The sequence below is a fragment of the Mustela putorius genome, unplaced genomic scaffold, assembly GCF_011764305.1.
Source record: "Mustela putorius furo isolate JIRA1106 unplaced genomic scaffold, ASM1176430v1.1 tig00003898_pilon_pilon_pilon, whole genome shotgun sequence".
NCBI lineage: Eukaryota > Metazoa > Chordata > Mammalia > Carnivora > Mustelidae > Mustela > Mustela putorius.
Window position 1 is genome coordinate 20,731,493 of NW_025422047.1, and position 15,900 is coordinate 20,747,392.

At 52.6% G+C, this 15,900-nt stretch overlaps 2 protein-coding genes across 3 annotated transcripts in view; one reads left to right on the forward strand and one right to left on the reverse strand.

Moving 5' to 3' along the window:
* Nucleotides 1-15,541, reverse strand: part of SLC7A7 (solute carrier family 7 member 7) — a 97,497-nt gene extending 81,956 nt beyond the window's left edge. The window contains exons 1-2 of the mRNA XM_013057655.2: nt 14,382-15,541; nt 6,671-6,796 (exon numbers count right to left, since the gene is read on the reverse strand). The gene's annotated coding sequence lies outside the window, so the exon portion shown is untranslated. The remainder of the gene's footprint in view (nt 1-6,670; nt 6,797-14,381) is intronic.
* Nucleotides 969-7,242, forward strand: REM2 (RRAD and GEM like GTPase 2). Of its 2 annotated transcripts, none has more exons than XM_004755363.3 (5): nt 969-2,939; nt 4,212-4,553; nt 4,774-4,847; nt 5,547-5,754; nt 6,152-7,242. In XM_004755363.3, the coding sequence occupies exons 1-5, from the start codon at nt 2,837-2,839 to the stop codon at nt 6,442-6,444; spliced, it is 1,020 nt and encodes a 339-aa protein (XP_004755420.1). In that variant the 5' UTR covers nt 969-2,836; the 3' UTR covers nt 6,445-7,242. The 2 variants fall into 2 exon arrangements, with proteins under 2 accessions (XP_004755420.1, XP_004755419.1); XM_004755362.3 differs by having other exon boundaries at nt 971-2,939; nt 6,149-7,242.
* Nucleotides 15,542-15,900: the final 359 nt, after the last annotated feature.

A 15,900-nucleotide genomic window follows, 5' to 3' on the forward strand; every position in this document is an offset into this window, starting at 1 on the left:
GTGGAGAGGGGATCAGCCTTGTGCAGGCAGCATGGGGAAACTAAGAGGGTCCACTCAGGAGAGGTGGGGCCTTGGGGAGCAGTCACCATGGCCTAAGGAAAAGAGCAGTCACCATGGCCTAAGGAAAAGAAACGGGACCACCTCACATCCTATCAGGACTGAAACACCGCCATCCAAAGTGCTCAGTGTCAAGGTGTGGGACTCTTGCCAAGGCTCTGCATAGGAGGCGCCTCTGCAAGGAGGCGTGCTCACCACGAGATGGAGATCAGCCTGGGACTCTGAGATAACAGCACAGACCAGAATTCAGTCTTTGAGAATCTACCCGAACCAAGCTCCAGGCCTGGCTTCGAGGGGAGAGGGACCTGCAGCTATACTGCCTAAGGTTGTGGGAGCACCAGAGAGCTGGGTAACCTGCCGAGTGCCAGATCCTTTCTCGTGTGTTGTGAACCCTCATAACAAGGCTATGCCACGAGCATCATCAACCCAGTTCACAGGTTCAGGAGCATTCTCAGAGGAGATAGGAGATGAACCAGCCTCTACAGAGATGCAGAGTGAAACCTGGATTGGTTCAGTTCCAAATCTCTACCTTTGCCCCACTATTCCACAGACCCTCCCACTCCTGAGGAAGCCGGGACAGGGCCAGTGTGCAACCTCTTACTAGTGGGACAAGAGAGATGGTGGTTCAAGGTGAAAGCCAGCTCCTAGGACCCAAAGCTGGCTGAGTCCTGCTGGGGTCTGCGATACCCTGACCCATTCTCATCTCATATCCTAGAAATGAATCCAACCACCTAAGTGAATTTTCCAGATACACAAAGCTCACCCTTTTACAATGTGAAACTTTTTTTTTTTTTAAGATTTTATTTATTCATTTGGTAGATAGAGGTTACAAATAGTCAGAGAGGCAGGCAGAGAGAGAGAGAGAGGAGGAACCAGGCTCCCCACCGAGCAGAGAGCTCAATGTGGGCCTCGATCCCAGGACCCTGGGATCATGACCTGAGCCGAAGTCAGAGGCTTTAAAACACTGAGCCACCCAGGTGCCCCTACAATGTGAAACTTTTAAAACTCATTTTGGAAGGAAATCATTCTAAGCACACTGCTCTTCAGCACTTCTGCAATAGGCTATACATTCGTAGAGCACTGAGGATCCCTCAGAGAAACCAGTGGCCTCTCCATAACACTGCTTTCAGAGGCTGTCACGGTGTCAAGGAAGCGGTTTTCCTTTTTGCCAAATGCCCTCCAACCACTTTTTAAATGTTTCTGCCTGCTTTCAAAGTTTTTTGGAGTGTTGCTTCCCTTGCCACCAAGCTACCAGGGGCCCCTTGCTACTCTATATGTTGAGTACAGGGATACGCAGGGACATTCTGAAACTGCGAGTAAGGAAAGACAAGTGGGCTGTGACTGAGGACTGGAGAGTCTGTCCACTGAGAAAGGTGCGAAAGTATGGTAGTTCTCTCAGGAGTCCTTTTGGCTCCCCCTAGACCCTGAACATCGCCCTGTAGTTCACATCCAGATAAGTGATCCCTGCACATCAGTCCAAGATCACTCTATATCTCTTCCACTGGAGGAGTCCTCCAAAGATTACCATACAGACCATTCCCAATAACAGGAGACAACTGGAATATTTAAGACAAGGCAACTTAAGAGATGAAAAAAAACAGTCTTTGGTACTGGAAAAATCAGAGTGGGAATCCTGGTATCCCCATTTCCCAGCTGCACAATCCATCTGGGGACAGGAACCTACCACTGGGGACAGACACCTACCACTCTGAGCCTGCAGGTCATGGGGATGAAAAGAGAGAACTCAGGAGGGAGCTTAGCACAGCACCTGGCAACAAACACAGGGTGAGGAGCCAGGGAGCTGTCAGGTCTGTGTGGGTGCCTGCCCTGTCAGGAAGGAAAGAGAAGAGCTGGAGCCTGAAGTGAAGCAGACCCAGGCAGAAAAGGAGCAGCAGAGCCAATCCTGGCTTCTAACAAAGGGGCAGAGAATGGTGTGCAGGCTCAGAGGGCTGGTGGTGCCCCAGAGAGCATAGAGTGGGGCTGGTACTGGGGATCTGGAACTTCTAGAGGGCTTAGCTCAACCTCCCTCTTCTGTCCTGCCCATATTAACACTAGGTTGGTGGGCCTGGCAGTGTGGGAGGGAAGGAGAGGCAGTCCCCCTATGGTTTGCACCCGCTTGAACCTAGTGACCAATGAAGCTGCCCGAAGCAGGTAGCCATCACTTCCTCTTGGGAGCACCCATCTGCCTAGGGGCCAAGTTGGGAAATGGCTACTGTGTTGGGTCTTAGCCCAGAAGGGGGGGTATGGGGAAGGAGAGGATGATGGGGAAACTTGGTGCCAGTGTGACCCCAAATCTCTTGGTTTCTGCCTCTAGGCCGTCCATTTAGCCACTGAGCACCCACTCTGAGCTGGACACAGGGCTTGGGGGCGGGGAGTCCACAGACAAATGACTCACAGTCCCAGCACCTGGAGAAAGACCTCCCAGTTCCTGGGTCCTTGCCTCCTGCCATCCTCAGCTCCCTTACCCACCAGACCCTCACCCGGCTTCTCTGAACCCGTCTCTTTTGCCCCTCTGACTTCGTTATGGTCCAGTCTTAACCAGACTCCGCAGTGTGTGTGCTCTGAGAGGGAAGCGACACAAAGGAAGGGGGGGGCAGAAAGGAGGGAATCCCGCTGACATCACTGCTCATTAGCATGTGTGACCTCATCAGGGGGCGGGACAATTTCCCCAGGTGTCGGGGGGAGGAGGACAAGGGGGGTAGTATTTAAGGGAAAAGCTGACAGTGCTGCTGAGTGAGGGAGTGGGTACTGCAAGCTGCGGGGCTGCACACGCACACGGATGCACACGGACCTCGACACCGACATGGACATGGACACAGAAACCACAGCACTATGCCCCTCCGGCAGCCACCAGGCCTCCCCTCTAGGGACGCCCACACCAGGTGAGGACTGAGCTGGGTAGGTTCCAGCTAAAACCATGGGGGTGGGAGCTGAAGCTCTGGTGGGGAGGTCAAAACTGGGGGTTGACGGAGCCTGAACCCAAACAGCAAAGGGGAAGAGCAACTTAGGAAGTGGGCAAGCCTCCCGCTCACACCAGGACTGAGGCTGGGCTGGGCTGGGGGCCCCCAGGGTGCTGCCTAAACGCCCCCGCCCCCATCACTCCCAGGGCTTCGCTGGGGAAACTGGTGCTCAGACCCTAGGTCAGCCTCACTCCTCGGAGGCTGGGATGGGCAGGAGGGATGGGGGGAAAGGGAAGGGGTAGCCCACCAGCCTGGGAATCACTGGCTGGGGGCTGCCCTGGGGACCTGTTGGAAGGGTTTCACTGGCTCTTGGAGGCCCTGGCTGCCAGCCAACTATTGATCCTGGGCTATTTCCAGCCTCTCGCCATCCCCCTTTGTTGTGTCTGTCGTTCTTTCTCCAGTTACCCTGACCCATGCATTGTCACTCTCCCTCTCGCTCTGGTCTCAAGCTCCCGCACTCTCACTCTCACTCTCCCCCCCACTCCCTCCCTCTCTCTACCTCACCAGGAATAGAAGATCTCTGGGACTCATAGGGACTGCCAGAGATGCAGAAAGATTCTCACACACAACCATGCACTGGGGAGATTCTCACCTGTGGGGCCATGAGAAGAGGCTGCTCTTCTCACGCACAGGGGCGGGGGCACTGCACACATCATAACTAGCAAAGTCCCTTCCCTGGGAACAGGCTCCCCACAAAGTTTTTGCCCCCCACCCCCGCCCCCACAGATCCTGGGCAGCAGCATCAGCTTCTCATCCCCTTCACCCCTCCCCAGTTGGAGGGATTACCTGGATTGGGAGGCAGTAGAAGTCAGGGTGTCTCCAGTAGAAGGCAGGGCCTCTCAGTAGAAGGAGGGGCAGCCTCCCGGGGCCAGAGGCCTACTCTGGGGGTGTGCCTGTGTGTCAGCGTGAGGTCTGTGGGCGTGCAAGCCTACACACAGTTGCCTCCCCTGCATGGGGCACGTTTTGAACATGTTGTGGCTGGACCCACATTGGGTAGGCCTCTAGTTCAGCTCCTTTGAGCCCTACCAGTTCAGGCTTTTGGGGGAGTTCAGTGTCAGAGGCCAGGTCAAACATTCTCAGCTCCTTCTGGGTTGTCATCCACTGGGGCTCTGAGGCCACAGCAGGCAGGGTTGAGCCCTCTACAGATGGTTAGGCATACCCCCACTCATAGCTTCCTTCTCTTTGCCCCCCCAGAAACAGATGCCTCACTGCTGAAGAAGCCAGAGAAGCTGCTGGCAGGGTTGGACCGGGGTGGGCCACCCCCTGCCCCAGGGGCCCCCAGACGAAGAGGCAGTATGCCTGTCCCCTACAAGCACCAGCTGCGGCGCGCCCAGGCCATAGATGAACTTGACTGGCCACCTCAAGCCTCATCCTCTGGTTCCTCTGACTCCTTGGGCTCAGGGGAGGCAGGCCCCACCCAAAAGGATGGCATCTTCAAGGTCATGCTGGTAGGGGAGAGCGGCGTGGGCAAGAGCACCCTAGCAGGCACTTTCGGTGGTCTCCAGGGAGACAGTGCTCATGAGCCGGAGAACCCAGGTATTTGGGGGAGCCCTGTTAAGGGTCAAGGGCACCTGTGGAGCCCTAGTCAGGGATGGAAGAGCTCAAGGCATGGGCAGCCCCTGGAGGCCAGAACCTAAGAGAAGCTGTTCCAGTGCTCTTCTGTGGCAACCTCCCTGGAGGGGGTCCCTGGTTACCAGGTCTCACAAGTGTTGGGGAGCCTCCTAATGGGCTCTATTCTGTCTTTATTTCCCAACAGAGGACACTTATGAAAGACGCATCACGGTGGATAAGGAAGAAGTAACTCTAGTTGTTTATGACATCTGGGAACAGGTAAGAACCTAGGAGAGCTGGGGAGGGGCAGAGTCTGGCCGAAGGCTGGTGGCACTGCAGGCCCTGGTTCCAGTATGTTCTAGAACCTGGCCTTTCACACGGATCATCTCAGAGAGCAGAGGCCCACATCAATGTGCATGCCATGGCACTGAGTGCCTCTGTCTTTCTGGGATCTTCCGACCCGGAGGGAAGTTAGGATCTGAATCTGACAAACCCTGCAGCTGTGAGTGAGGCTGAACACCCTGAAACTAACCCCATCCATAGATTTTTCCAGCCTGGAAGACTCTGATCTGACAGGAGGAGAGCTCAGGGCTCTGGAATACCAGAGAAGGGGGGAAAGTGAGGATTTGTGAATATTTGAACATAAATGATTACTACATAGAAATGAGAGGCCAGATTACATACAGCTGAAGAGTATTGATTTTTAAACTAAGAGATTAAGCATAAGAAAGTAGGATGGGCTATCCTGGTCTAGGACCCTGTGTCCCCAATTCTCCCATTTGGGGCTCACATTATAAACCACCCTCTCCTCCACAAGCACCCTTCAGGTCATGAAGATTCTGCCATTAACTAGCTCTATGGTCCTAAGCAGGTGGCTTCTCCCTCACACCCAGATTCCTCATCCTTGAGATGCAGGTGCTCGATGGGTGCTCCCTTGCCTCCAACCCTGACATTCCACTACTCTCTGCCCATATGCAGGGGGACGCAGGGGGGTGGCTGCGGGACCACTGCCTTCAGACCGGGGATGCCTTTCTCATCGTCTTCTCAGTCACCGACCGGCGAAGTTTCTCCAAAGTTCCAGAGACCCTACTTCGGCTGCGAGCTGGGAGGCCCCACCACGACCTCCCTGTCATCCTCGTGGGAAACAAGAGCGACCTGGCCCGCTCCCGGGAGGTCTCACTGGAGGGTGAGTATCCTGTACCTCATCCAGACCGGAGATCTCTCCCTTCCAGGTCGCCTCTTCTCCGCAGGGCGCAGGGCCCTTTTACCGTTTCAGGTGTGCAAACAATTGCCTTTACCCTTTAGCAGGCCAAGGGCAGACTCTTAGTGCCCGCGCCTAGGGCCGGAGAACGCCTTCCCTTCACTCCTCCCCTCTTCTCCAATCCAAGGCCCCTGTCTCTCCTGCCCTCCGCACCACCACGGTCCTCTGCGTGATCCCTGCCTTGTTCTGTTTCTAGAGATTCACAGGCCACGACCCCTCTCTACCGCACCCGGCACCTCCTCCTCCCCCCAGACCCCACCTCCCACCCCGCCCCGGGCCCGTGCAGCCCGCGGGCGCCTCAACCCCTCCATTCCCGCAGAAGGCCGCCACCTGGCAGGGACCCTGAGCTGCAAACACATCGAGACGTCGGCCGCGCTGCACCACAACACGCGGGAGCTCTTCGAGGGCGCGGTGCGCCAGATCCGGCTGCGCCAGGGACGGAGCCGCGCCGGGGCCCCGAGGCCCGAATGGGGCTGCCCAGACGGCCCCCCGCCGCCCGCGCGCCGCGAGAGCCTCACCAAGAAGGCCAAGCGCTTCCTGGCCAACCTGGTGCCGCGCAACGCCAAGTTCTTCAAGCAGCGCTCCAGGTCGTGTCACGACCTCTCCGTGCTCTGAGCCACGGTCGCCATGGTCACCGCGGTCGCCATGGTCACCGCGCCCTCTGCTGCCCCCCACCTCGCCCTGCCCCGCCCCCGTCCGGCTTCCTCTCGAAGACCGTCTAGGAAACCAAAAACGCCCAGGGCGCACGGCCACCCGCCTGCGTCGCCTCCAGTCCCCGCCACCACCGCGCGTGCCCGGCTACCTCTCCGCCCCAGAGCGCCTAGAAGGCGAGGACGCTGACCTGCGGGCGGGCGCGCTGCGGCCAGGGGCAAGGTGGCTTCTGGAGGGCCCGAGGGGCTATACTTCCGCCAGCTGTTTTGACTTAATTATTAAGTCACGGCTTGACCACCTCTCCCGGAAAGAGATCCTAAAAGCGAGAACAGGGAAAGTGCTTCGTAGACCCCTTTCCAGTTCTCCACCTTTATACTCCGCGCGAGCACGCCTCACCTTTAAGAGATCCTTAAAGGTAAAGACACGGAGACGCTTCTTTGAGACTTTTCCTAAAACGTGCTGGTTCTTAGTTGCAGCACTTGTCCACTTTGCCTTTAAGAACTTCTTAAAGGCCTTTGCCTTAAGAACTTCTTAAAGGCAAAGGCCTGGAAGCGCTATTCATCAGAGTTGATTCTGTGATTCACCACCACACCAGGGCACTTCCCTTTTAAGGTTATTAAAGGTAAGGTTGGGACAGACTTTTGCCTTCAGATGCCACAGCAAAGAGCTGAGCAGGTGGCACTGCCCCTTTTGGCCAGGGCCCAGGAGCCCCCAGCGAGGGAGCCATCCTTCCCTTTTCAATAAAGAACTTTTCTACATTTACTCATTTTGACTCTGTTCTCAAAAGCCCCGCAGAAGGGGTAGTTGTAGATGGAAACTGTTAACAGACAAAGCTTAGGCCCAGAGGAGCAAGGAACCTAAATCTCCACGGAGGCTCCAGAACTTTAGTCCTGGTGTAGTCTAAGAAAGGAGCCACAGGCCTTGGAAATATCTGGGTCTAACTTGTCCCTTTGCAGATGAGCAAACAATCCTGGAGAGGAGCAAAGAATTGCTAGAAGGTTTAGTAACTTCCTGACAATGGGACCAAATCCACACCCTGCACCTCATCACCTTACCTCCCCTTATTCTGCAGAGTGAGGTGGAGGCCACATTTAGCACCCAGAGCTACCCCGAGCTATGCCCCGGGCTGGTTTCAGATGGGGCCCACATCCACGAAGGAGGCCCATCAGCTGGGGCATGATGAAGATGGCCCGCACTTCCCTTGACAGGCCCCCACCACCCCAACTGTCACCTGCAAAGCCCTGTGAGAACTGAAGCTGTCAGTGCCTCCCCTGGGGACGCCTACGCCTACTGCTGCCTGAGCCAAGAGTCTGAACAAAGAGAGCAGAGGCAGCAGCTCCCCTCACCCCAGACTACAGCACAGCTACTTGAGCAACTGAGGGCCAGACCACTCTGCCCCACCCAGGTTTCCAGAACTTAATGGAAAGAAGGATGAGATGTCTCCTGATCCCTGCAGCAGGGAAAGAGCCAAGGGGGACCAGCTCAGCATGAGAGTTTATGAGATGATAATATGAATGACATTACCCTTTGAAATTTATTCCCTTTCTCTGTTCATTCTCTAATGACTATATAAGGTGTTATTGCACCTTTTATTATGGAAGAAAGTTTAAGTAACTTGCCTGGGGTCAGTAAGCAACAGAGTGGGGCTCCCACTCATATCTGCTTGATACTTAATGATTTTATCCAAGTTTGCATCTGAGGTTCCCCTTCTAGTAAGGAGAGGAAGAGGAAGAAGGTCATTAGAAGAAGTGTAAGGGAAACAATGGGCAGGGCCATGGGCAGGTGCTGAAGTGAATGGGCCAGAGAACTTAAGTGATTATGGGGGAATAGCCAGGTCTAAACTCTGGGGACCATGAACAGAGATACTTCATAATGTAAAATGCAGAAAAGCACACTTGGCCCCTTGAGGGGACAGATGGTTGGATTGAAACCTCAGGGATATTAAGAGGAGGGATAGGAGATGAGCATGAAGAAGAAGGTTTGGAACCTTACTTTTAAGTACCTTAAATGGCAAGAAAAGGAGTTTGTGCCCAAGCCTGCAGACAGTGAGTCACCAAAGGTCTTTGAGTATGAAAGTGACACAATCGGGACCATCCTTGGGAAGGAGGAGGCTGGGAGAGGTGTGAATGGACTAGAGTAGCAGGGGCAAATCCTGAAGAGTTAAGCCCAGGGGACAATTAACAGTCATACATATGGACAGTAATGAAGGGCCATCCCAAGGGAGAAGGTGGGGGCAAGCAGAGGCACCAGCAGTGTGAGTCAGAATTGGTGGAACTTGGCAACTGAGCAGCTAGGTACAGGCAGGAGTCACAGGTAGTGGGAGGATGGTGAGGAACTGGGAGTTAAGGGGCAAAGGAGGATGTGGGTAAATGGCTCCATTTTGGAGACCCTTGAATTTGAGATGGTAGAAAAACATCCATACAGAGTTTCAGCAGCTCCCTGAACAGCTGCTCCCTGAAACTCAGAACAAGTTAGGGTGAGAGACACAGCTGTGAGAATAATGCCCGTAAAGATGGTAATAGAGGAGCTAGAAGGAAGAAGTGCAGTCACACAGCACCGCATGCTGGGTCTGAGGCACTGCTGTTGCAGACTTGAATGTCTTTGATCAAGGAACCCTGCATTATTATTTTTAAAGTATTTTATCTACTTATTTGGCAGAGAGAGCACAAGCAGGGGGAGCAGCAGAGGGAGAGGGAGAAGCAGGCTCTCCACAGAGCAGGGAGCCCATATGGGGCTCCATCCCAGGACCCTGGGATCATGACCTGAGCTGAAGGCAGACGCGTAACCAACTGAGCCACCCAGGTGCCCCAAGCCCTGCATTTTTATTTTGTATCAGGACCCACAAATTATGCTGAGGCACTAAGGAAGGGGATAAAATACAGGCTGGGATCCTTAACCTCAAACCACACATGGGCTTTAGGAGTCTGTGATGTTTGTGCAGTGGCACATTTGAGAACAGAGTTCACAGATTTCCTCAGGTTGCCAAAGGGGTCTGTGTCCCAACAAATTACAAACCACTGATGGTCCTGATTGCTGCCAGGATGGGGAACTGGGTGCATGGAGAATGGGTGTGAGAGGTTTACTTTCCATTGTATAGCCTTCTTCTGTTTGAATGTTTAACAATGGCACATATTACTGTTCAAAAACAAAATAACTTAAAACAAAGTCTTGATGTTGCAGAGAAAGAGAGCCCAGAGACAGGGTCCTGGGGATAAGGAGATGAGGAAGGTGGAGACCCAGCCATCACCAAGGCAGCGGAAGAACTGGACTTGAACTTGCGGTGGTTCTGCCAAGAGAGGAGGGCTCTTGTTTTTTTAAGTAAACTCTATGCCCACAGTGGGCCTCACTCTCTCCACTCTGAAATCAAAAGTAGCATGCTCTACTGACTGAGCCCGCCAGGCGCCCCAGGAAGAGGGCTTTTCCAAGGAAAGACTACCACCAATGGTTAAATGTGGCCAAAGGGGAAGATGAAGAAAAAGGCCCAGTGCCTTTCATGTATCTGAAGCTTCAAATATGCATCCTGAAGATGGTGATAGCACCCGTGAGGGGTGCCACACACACCATAAGCATCCTTCCCCCTCGCTCAGCCAGCCCCATCAGCCCAACCCATCTGTGCGTTCCCTCCAGACGCCTACATGGTTGAGCTCAGAACAGACGGAAGCTGAAGCCAGGCTCCCGCCAGACTTGGAAGGTGGGGTCTTCTCTGAGAGCCATTCTCCCTCTCTCTGGGTAAGGCAGAGTCGCCCACGGGGGCTGATCCACTGGTGTGAGAGATCAGCAAAGGGTCCTGGGGCCGGAGCGGCGGCTTCTCCACCCTTGTGCTCCTCTTAAGCATGCAATTGTGTCTGCGCCACTTTAGGAGCCAGCCCTTGCCCCTTCCCGCTCCCAGCCCCGCAGTCCCACAGGACATCCTCAGGGGCCCACAACGAGAAGTGTGTACGCTCTGCAGGGAAGGGCCGAAGGTGAGGCCAGTCCTGCATCTTAGAGGGCATCCTTCTACTCGGGGGCTCTGCTCCAAGGTGGGCCGTTATGCCCTGCTGCATCTAATCCTCTCTAGAGAGACTGGGGCAGGGTCTTTCCTATTCTAAAAGCCTGCCAGTCATGGAAGGGGATTTCACAAGTCTTCTGCGTTAAACCCTCATTCCCAGAAAGCCCACCCATCCATACATCTTATTAATCTAACATAGGTCTAGCCACATCACTCTAAGTCCATTTTTCCTGGACATCCATTCACAAATCCTTGTTGTTCCCCTCAAGTACTGCCAAATGCCGGTCACCACACTGGGCGCTATGGGAAAAACAAATACAGGTTAAGACACGGCTGCTGCCCTCCGGGAGTTTACAATTGAGCTGGAAATGTGAGACAAACTGGACCACAGTTTGACTATCTATCTGGGGGCTATGTCATGTCCTCTAAGAATTCTGAATGAAGAAACAGTATTTGGAGACAAATTTTAGGAACTGGGTCTTAAAGGATATATGCAGGCTAGATTGGGGGAAGAAGAAACTCCTTGTGGAGAAACTATGTGAACAAGTGCACAGGAGACATGGGACAGGGTAGGCAGCCCCGCGTGTGAGATAGACACTCTCCCTGTAAGAAGGCAGCAAAACTTGAGGGGATGGTACAGCCCAGTTGTCAAGGGACTCCAAAGCCAGGTAAGAGCATCCTGCTTCTTAGTCCTTTATCATCTTGGTGGCTCTCTGGTGGATATGCTCAAGGTGCCTTGTCATTTTTTTTTTTTTTTAAGGTAATCTTCACCCCCCAGTGTGGGGCACAAACTCACAACCCGGAGATCAAGAGTTGCACCCTCTGCCAACTGAGCCAGCCAAGTGCCCCTTTATCCCTTTGACTTTAAAAGACATACTCCATGGCTTGGTGGCCTGGTAGACTCTATGTGCCCATACAGATTCCATGGGAGCCCTGCCAGCACTTTAATTAGTACTTAGTCCCACTATTTTCTGGATGCAGAAAGTCACTCTCAATCTCCCTTCTTTTCTGGACCTCAGCTTTCCCAATTATAAAATAAAGGTAACAATACCTACCTTGTAGGATGGTCATGATAACTAATGCAATGGAAACATCTTTGTAATTTGTCAAACATTACAGAAATGAGCCTTGGAATTTTTTTTCCCCCCCAAGATCTGTGTCCTGATCCCTTATTCAGGGACCCTGACAGCTTACTAACTTCTCAAGGCACATCAGCACCCCGGAGATGCAAGTCTAAGGGGGCACCTGGCTGGCCCAGTTGTTGGGGCATGTAACTCTTCATCTTGGGGTTGTGAGTTTGAGCCTCACAATGGGTGCAGAGATTACTTTAAAAAATAAAGAGGGGCACCTGGGTGCTTCAGTCGGTTAAGTGTCTACCTTCAGCTCAGGTCATGATCCCAGGGTCCTGGGATGGAGTCCCGCATTGGGTTCCCTGCTTAGTAGGGAGCCTACTTTTTGCTTCTCCCTCTGCCCCTCCCCTGCTCGTGCTCTCTCTCAAACAGATAAATAAAATCTTTAAGAAATAAATAAATAATAGATGGGGTGCCTGGATGGCTCAGTCTTTAAGCATCTGCCTTCAGCTCAGGTCACGATGCCAGGGTCCTGGGATCGAGCCCCATATCATGCTCCCTGCTCGACCGGGGGGCCTGCTTCTCCCTCTTCCCCGCTTGTGTTCTCTCTTGCTGTGTCTCTGTCAAAGGTTCAACTTGCCTCCAAAGGACCCCCATTATTAGATTTGTTGTTTTGAGGAATATTGGGGGACAGGAGGAAAGACTGGCAACTGAAGCCTAAGTGATGGCATTATACTGCAGTTTTCCATTTTTTTGTTCTAGTTATGATTTGTCTTTAGAGGACCTGAGCTGATTTAAAATCTTTCACTGAAAAGAAGTCGTCAGAGCCCTGGAGACCAGTGATGGCAGGTGCTAGCAGACTCCTGCGGCAGGCGAGGAGGGGCACTAAGCAAAGGGTGGTAGCAGGGAACACTTCAAGGTTTCCCTGGCCAAAGCAAACAGCAGGAGTCCTGCTGAAGGTACCTGATGGGGTGGCTGAGGAGAGAATCACTTTGACTTTTTGAAGCCATCTGATTGCTATCTGATTTTAAATATTTTTTTCTTTTTTCTTTTAGAGTGAGTGAGCATGAGTTGGGGGGTTGCAGAAGGAGAAGCAGACTCCCCGCTGAGCAGGGAGCCCAATGTGGGACTCCATTCCAGGACTCTGGCATCATGACCTGAGCCGAAGGCAGACACTGAACTGGCTGGGCCCCCAAGTGGCCCCTCTGATGTATAGTTTCAGGCACAAAAAAGGGACTGAGCCAGTGAGACTTACTCTTCTGAAATCCAGGGTGCTTGTGACCCAGGACCTTGTGAGCAGGGGACTTCAGTCCAGGAAGAATTGCTTTCACCACTGCCTCACCCTCACTTTTCTCCCTGCACATGGGGAGCATTCTGAGGTCAGGAAGAAGTGGGAATAATGATGGCCAGTAGTAGTAACAAGCTCTCAAGTTCCGAGCCCTCTCCACTGGCTTTTATCTCAGCCTCACACCGTCCCAGAGACAGGTGCTGCTATCAGCTCTCCCTTTCCACAGATGAGGAGTCCCAAGTCACAGAGGGACGAACCCCCAGTTGAGTACTCAACTGCTCTCGGACAGCAGAGCCATCTGCAGCCCATGGTGTTGCTCCAGAGTGTGACTGTTCTGCTGCAGGGTGAAGGCCCTCTGGCTTGGACGAGCCCAGGAGTTCAGAAAAGGCTAATTTTTGGCACTCCCTTTCTAAACAAGGAGGTTTCACGATGCTTAAAAGCTAATGAAAGCTGCCTTCCTTTCTGGAACATTGGCTAGAGTTTGACAAGTCTCTGATTTCCAAGGTCACTGCTTCCCCTCCCTGCAAGCCAGCACTGACTGGCTCCTTGCCAGTCTTCAGGCCCCTCATCCATCTACCATTGCCCTCAAAAATAATTGCTTAATGGCCCTCCAGTAACTGCAGCCAAATCCTTAAGGGCTCTTGAGAGGAGATCATGTGGGAAAGCTAACAGAACTCATCCAACTTTTAAAAGTGAGCTTTGATCAGCTCTTTCCTTGCCTCCATGTTCCTAGATGTTCTAAATTGGTTGGTCTGCTTCACTGCTCACAGAACTCTCTCCACCAAGAGCACATGGAGAGCAAATACGTCCTGGATACAAAGTGCAGAAGTTGGGAGGGAAGAGAAGGGATGTTTGAAGCCTGAAGGTTCAGACCCAGTTCTGAGACCAAAATTTCTTTCCTGCAGCCAGCTCACGACTATCACATCACCTGGTTGCCATGGAAACATCAGTCTCTGTTGGATGGCAAGCAGCACTTTTTTGACAGGAAGCATCAGAGGATACCATGGTAACACCAAAAAGAGTAAAGCTGCCTTCTCTCCTGGAGGGATGAGGAAGGAATGGAGGATGCTAGGGAACACAGGCCAGGAAGGAAGGGTGTCGGAAAGCTTAGCTCTGACTTGAACAGAGAGGGAATTAACAGACACCTAACATATGCAAAGCAAAGCAATAACGAAGAAGACATGTCTGTGGCTGGCCTCATCGGGCTATAATCATCTTTTAGTAAGAGTTTACACAGAACTGTTCATGAAGGCAGAATGAGACTTGTAACAGGACAACCAATCCTGAAAAGGGAAATCAGCTAGCAAAGCTTCAGAGTCTTACAGGACAGGATTTTGACCAGCAGAAGACGGGCAGAGAACAAGATGAGCAAACATGGAAGTGGAAAAGTGCAGGACGTACTGAGAACTCAGGATATAGAGGTAGAAAAAGCAACTCCCAGGCCTTGGCTCCCAGAGGGGCAGGCTGGGATTAGGATCTAAGAATGCGAAGCTGGACTGCCTGGATTGGAATCCCAAACTTGCTGTGTAATCGCCCACGATTACAGGTTACTTACCCTCTTTGGGTATCCGTTTCCTTGTTCACAAAGCAAAGATGGTGAGAGGGTTGTTGTGAGGATTAAGAACTCAGTACACACCAAGTGACTAGGGCAATGCCTAACCCAAGACAGCGCTGTGCCAGCGTCAACAAGTATCGTCGTACCACCTCCCACTTCCGGAGCCAGCACAGCCCCTCCCCGCTGTCCAACCATTACTTCCTGACTCTCACCACACTCCTTCTGTAAAGAGAAAGGAGAGGCTGTGATGACCATCTCCCTTCAAGTTGCGAACTCCGTTCCCTTCCTCCTAAGTACCAGGACTAAAGATTCAAATGGCAAACACCTGCTTCCTCTGGTCACTCACATCTGGGGGCTGTTGGGAGCCTAAGAAGGAAGTAGGCAGAAACCCAATTCCAAGAACATGTAAGTTTAAAGAACAAGGAGGAAATACCACTGCCTTAAAGAAGACAGAAGTATAGGCTAGAAGTCAGAAGTCAGGTGAACGTCATTTTAGAACAGAGGACAGCAGGGCAATTCTATGCTAGAAAAGGATCTGGGCCAGTCTCTCTACCCACACCTGAGCCACTACGCCCAGGCAATGGAGCCTCAGGAAGGTTTCTTTTACCTTAGGAGGCTGTTTGCTGCCCCCTCCTCTCACCCCCAATGCAGAAATGAGTAACTAGAAGGCACTGAGTCACATGTAGTGACTCTGGCTGTCACCCACTAGATGCTGTCACCTTATATAGGTTAAGGCTAGAGTAGTTGTCCTAGATGTTTCCTCACTTCCACCATTCTCTCTCCCCCAGCAAGAGGCTGTATGAGGAACAAAGGACTGGTGGGAAAACTAAGCTGAAAGAAAGCAAAGTGAAGGCAGGCCAAAGTAGGCAAGCATGGGAACGAAAGGAAACCAAGCAGACGCGGGCATCCATCTGATGAAGGCAGGGAGGCAGGCAAGGCCTGTTGTTATTTATAGTTTGGAGGAGCTCAAGACCGCCATGAGGAAGCCTGGTCCTGAGCCTCAGGATAACTAACAAAAATGGTCCACGCTGTTTTTCAGGATGCATTAGCAGCCAAATCAATAACTATAGGGGAACTGGGCCCTAGCCAGCTACTACCTAAAATCAGTGCAGCCTCCTTCCCTTCCCCCAGGCCCAGAGAGCAAACCAGGACAGGGAAAAGGTGGGGGTGGCGGCAAAGGCAACAGGAGCAGCGAGGCTGAGGCTGCAGCAGCCCGGGGTGGGGGGGTGGGGGGGTAAGGTGGGGGATTATGGTGGGGAGATGAAGAGCTAGTTCTGGGTCCCAGTGGCCTTTTCTGCCACAAGCAGGCACCAAGAACCTAATATTTCAGTGTGAAAAGCAACCCCAAAAGCTAGTATCACCAATAAACCTTTGCTCTGCTTAGAAGTCTGAGAGCTGACAAATTAAAACCGAACAGCAATTATCCATATTTTTAGCATTACAATAAAGTCTTAACATTCTGTTGCCATAGAGACTGGTAGAGAATGGAGGAGTCCCACAGAGCTCTGCCCCTGAACCT